At 32.3% G+C, this 4,498-nt stretch overlaps 1 protein-coding gene across 2 annotated transcripts; it reads right to left on the bottom strand.

Annotated features, from left to right (window-relative positions):
• LOC104747289 (L10-interacting MYB domain-containing protein-like) lies at positions 1,719-4,288 on the bottom strand. Of its 2 annotated transcripts, none has more exons than XM_010468898.2 (4): positions 4,191-4,288; positions 3,010-3,303; positions 2,433-2,912; positions 1,719-2,323 (listed from the first exon to the last, which is right to left on the bottom strand). In XM_010468898.2, the coding sequence occupies exons 2-4, from the start codon at positions 3,292-3,294 to the stop codon at positions 1,760-1,762; spliced, it is 1,329 nt and encodes a 442-aa protein (XP_010467200.1). In that variant the 5' UTR covers positions 3,295-3,303; positions 4,191-4,288; the 3' UTR covers positions 1,719-1,759. The 2 variants fall into 2 exon arrangements, with proteins under 2 accessions (XP_010467200.1, XP_010467201.1); XM_010468899.2 differs by having other exon boundaries at positions 1,760-2,323; positions 3,010-3,298.

Genomic DNA, 4,498 nt, shown 5'->3' with positions numbered 1-4,498 from the left:
CCGCCGATGTGGAAATTAAAACACACATTTTCATACATTGAGTAATACATTTTCATTTTTAAAAATTCAAATCACAACATATGCAGAAAAATATGCATTTTATTAATTATAAGTATTATATGAAAATTCCAAACAATTTGTAAATAAAATAAAATAAATATGATAGGAGAATCATAATTTAGTTATTAAAAATAATTGTATTGTATACTTGGATATAAAATCTTAGTTTTTAAAATCCTGATTGGTTTATATATATTTTTAAAAAAATAATTAGTAATTTCGTCCATAATTTATTAGAGAAAGAAAATATTTTTTTAGATTTTTTAATATTTGATCTGTGAGTGTTTTTTATTTTTAATTAATTATATTTATTTAAATAGTTAATTAAGCTTAATTAATTTTTTCTAATGGCAATTGAATGTAATTTTTTACACATTTTAAGGTTAGTTTCATATTTGTACTTCTCAATTAATATAGTAGCATATTTAGATTTGATATAATCCAATTACCAAAATTACAATTATAAATCCATCCATATCAAATATTTTTAACAAAAATAACAAAAATATCTAGAATAACCAAGCATCCGAAGTTTTTAGACATAGGCCATGAATGTTTGGAAGATATTAAGAGGGTTTTAGATTATAGATTATAGTTTTTAGATTATAGCTTTTTGTTTTTGGTTTTCAGATTTTGTAAAAAAAAAAAGGAAAATTGAAAAAAAAGTTTTCAGTGGAAATTCTCAAAAACCCATCAAAAAAGGATTTTGGATTTTGTGAAGAATAGTAAAATTTCTTAGAATCAGGATTCTCTATTTTTTAGGAAATCAACTTTTTTCAAAATCTTGAATGGTTAAAAAATGGATTTTTGGAAAAACTAAGCCAAAAACTAGTTGAAAAACCATAACCATTTAATGCCATAGTTGACAAAATTTGATCAGATTTCAAACTTAAATCATTTTTATAAAAAAAATTAACTAATTCAAAACTTATTCTTAATATGAAGAGCGTTCAGCAGTTTAAATTTATCGAGAGATGGAGGGAGAAACAAATATTAGTGGTATAAAACTACATTTATCAGAGAATGGTTGTGAAAGAAATAAGAAACAAAAAAAGGAGAGAACCAGAGAGAAGAATTTATCTACTTGTACATATTCCCTTGTTTTCTTTGTCAGATACATTTAATGCGTTTTTAGGCGTTACATTTAATAATATAGTCAAATAAAGACACTTTTTTATGTACCAACAAAAAAAAAGACATATTTTAGTATCATTTATGATATATACTGTACGTGGGGTTCTTGTGACTGCATTAATAAAAATATGATTTTTAAAAAAAATTTGATTGAGACGAATTTTTATGATCCAGTAACTAGTTATAAGAGGAGCTTCGAAAATCTAAATGAAAACGATAACTTCTCTCTCGGTATGAGAGGCTCAGGAAGCAAAATCATGTTTTTCACCTTACCTATGGCTATGTATGAAAAAACCATAAATTCATTAAGAAGATGAAGGTTACTTGTTGTTCAAGGAAACTCCAACATAATTTAGATAATACCCATATCATGAGTTTGGCATAACAGTTAGGAAAATGGAAAAAAGAAAAGAGCTTTGCATAATACTCATAAACATATATAAAATAAACTAGAAATAAAAACATCAAATAAACTTCAACAAACATAAAGTTTTCTTGAAAATAAAGATAATAAGCATACATAATACGATATACATAATACGATATCCATTTGGGAGATAGGATCTTAGCCACCGTATCGACGTCGAAGCAGCCAAGATATCTTGAAACTTGAAGTCTTCAACAGCAAGAAGATCTGTCTGTGCTCCTTCGTCATAAACAAGTCCAAAGCAAACATGTAAAGATCACTGCCTTTCTCAACCTCATCCATGGCGTCTAAACACTCCATGCATTCCGGAATGGTATACTCGTATTTCTTGACCAATGTCGATGCATCCACCGGAATATTCTCCATCAGCTCGGTATTGAGCCTGTGGCATACCGGAGTTACAGTTTCAACATCATCCTCCAAGTCTAACCTAATCAGTGGAGTAGGCTCATGATCCTCGTCAACATTTTCCTCATAATTATCAGCTATATCGTCACTTCCTCCTGTGACTGGCTCGTTTATGCAGACTGCTGATGAGGGAGCTGGTTCATGCATCTGTGGTGCTTCAGAATGGTGATGGATCACTCTCCTGCGATAAGTACGGGGTTGAGCATTTCCAGGTTCGATACCTCTGTAGATGGTTGCTAGTTTCTCAGCGTGAGGGATGGGTTTCCATCTGTATTTTGAACCTTTAGGATTACCCTATAGAATCAACAACAACAACAACATAAAAAGATCCAGTCTAGTGTTATTCCCAAACTTCAAATTTACCAGTTGATATAAAAGATATCGAGTAAACGTTTTGTTATACCTTCAAGTAGTTATCCCAGTCGTCGTTAGTTGCTCCAAACTTGCCTGTATTGGCATCCCACTTCAAGATGGGAGCGCCAACAGTTTGACACCATTCCCTCCAGGTTTGCATTGTACTAAACCAGTGGTTCTTGAGCTGCATTGGTGTGTAGTTTCCTCCTGTTTCCCGATTGATCGTCTCGACCATCATATCCCAAGTCTCCTTTGGATAACTTCCCTTACGTCTGGTTGGTTTTGATGACTCTTGGAAACATAACTCGACAAAAATATCATGTGATGAGGACGACGACGACCATATATACCGAGGATGACATATGTTAGACGCGGCGCTTCCAGTATCATTTTCTTCATAACGATGCTTCCTTTTTCTGCTACCTGAAGTACCCTCACCATCTATGTTAACACCTGCAAAGATAACCTCTAGTTTCTCGAAATACAATGGAGGCCACTCCCACTGATACGGCCGAGCCTCAGGATGCACCTGTAACAAATCCAATCCTATGTTTTATTCTAATAAACAAACACTAAAACATTATAAATTATTTTTATTTTTATTTTTTTTAAATGTTGGTTTGTACCATTAAATAGTTGGCCCAGTCTTGATCAGTGGCACCAAACATTTTTGTCTGGGGATCCCATTTCATATCAGTGCACTGAACCAGTCTTAACCATACCTTCCACTTCTTGAGCATTGTATCATAATGATTCTTAAGCTGGTTTATGGTGAACCTCGCTCCCGTCTCTTTTCCAAAAGGTGTCAGTATATGCTCCATTCCAGGTAAATGCCCTAACGCCTTCTTCTCGAAGCATAAGTCCACAAATTTTCTGTGGTATTCAGGTTGCCACGAGGCTCTCGGTGTCATAATTCTTTACTACATCAATAGATAAGTAAAGCCAACAACAAAAACATACGTTACGTTACTTCCAAAATAATATTATATTACCGGTTTTACCGATAATACCGTTAGAAATAAATACCGTTAGATACCGCGGGAAATAACTATATAAAAATTAGCAAGAATATATAATTGGTTAAAATTCTGTAGAATCGCGATATAATTTTCTCATTCCGTGATTCTACAGATTCTCAAAACATAGCTTTAAACCGTAACCAAATCTATACATAAATCCAAATATATATTTCATACAAAATTTACATCATGGCTAAATTTAGGACTAATCTTAGTATTAAAGCCAGAAACTCATGAAACAATTGCAATTATTTTGTGACTTATCAATCAAATTCACAGAACAAATTCAATCTAGCAAAATTTACTTAGGATAATCTTCTCAAAGATTATCATACAAAAAACATACAGGAGACCACAAAAAGATGAGGACACACATAAGACTTATAAAAAAGTTATAACAATATATAGTTTTTGGAGTGCAGATTCTGAAAAACCAACTAGATCCAGTGCTTGCTTATTCATGTGATGAAAACTATGCAATCTATGGTTCACAAAAAACATAATCTTAACACATCCAGGAGACCACACATGACGAGGAAGAGGAACACACACATAATACAAAGAATAATTAGTCATAAAAATAGTTTTTGAACTCTTTCTGTTACACTAGATCTAGTCTTATGTTAACCCTAACTTGTATTTAAATGAAAACGATTCTGTGACTCGCGATTGTCTAATCGCACAAACAAACACTAAAATGGAGAGCTATCTTAGACCGTAACGGAGAAGAACAACAAATTTTCTTTGATGATTTAAACAAAACAGCAACGTATATGTAAAACGTTTACCAGAGATTTAGACAAAGATTGATTCTGGCTGAAAAATACAGACCCGTTTCCACCGCTCAAGACTGGTGCTTCTCGTCTGAGATAACTATGTCTATGCGTACGTCTAGGCCCCATTTTATAACGGCTGGATGGAGCTACTTCTCTTAGGACACTTTTTTATTATTTTATTAATATGTTGCCAGGTTTTAATTTGTTGCATAAAATGACAATTACTCTTTGACTACTAAAGCATCTTGTGAAATTTTTAGTGTTAATTAATAGTGAATATATACTAGTTTGACACAAATTTGGTAATTAATTGCTAGATT

The sequence above is a fragment of the Camelina sativa genome, chromosome 15 (genome assembly GCF_000633955.1).
Source record: "Camelina sativa cultivar DH55 chromosome 15, Cs, whole genome shotgun sequence".
NCBI classification, from domain to species: Eukaryota; Viridiplantae; Streptophyta; class Magnoliopsida; order Brassicales; family Brassicaceae; genus Camelina; species Camelina sativa.
This window is presented reverse-complemented; position numbering and strand designations above follow the sequence as displayed.

Excerpts from the sequence above, each read along its gene's own strand:
- LOC104747289 (XM_010468898.2), bottom strand. The coding sequence starts at position 3,294 with ATGACACCGAGAGCCTCGTGGCAACCTGAATACCACAGAAAATTTGTG. Across the intron at positions 2,913-3,009 it reads ACTGGGCCAACTATTTAATG|GTGCATCCTGAGGCTCGGCC; the intron begins GTACAAACCAAC and ends GATTTGTTACAG. Across the intron at positions 2,324-2,432 it reads ACTGGGATAACTACTTGAAG|GGTAATCCTAAAGGTTCAAA; the intron begins GTATAACAAAAC and ends TTGATTCTATAG.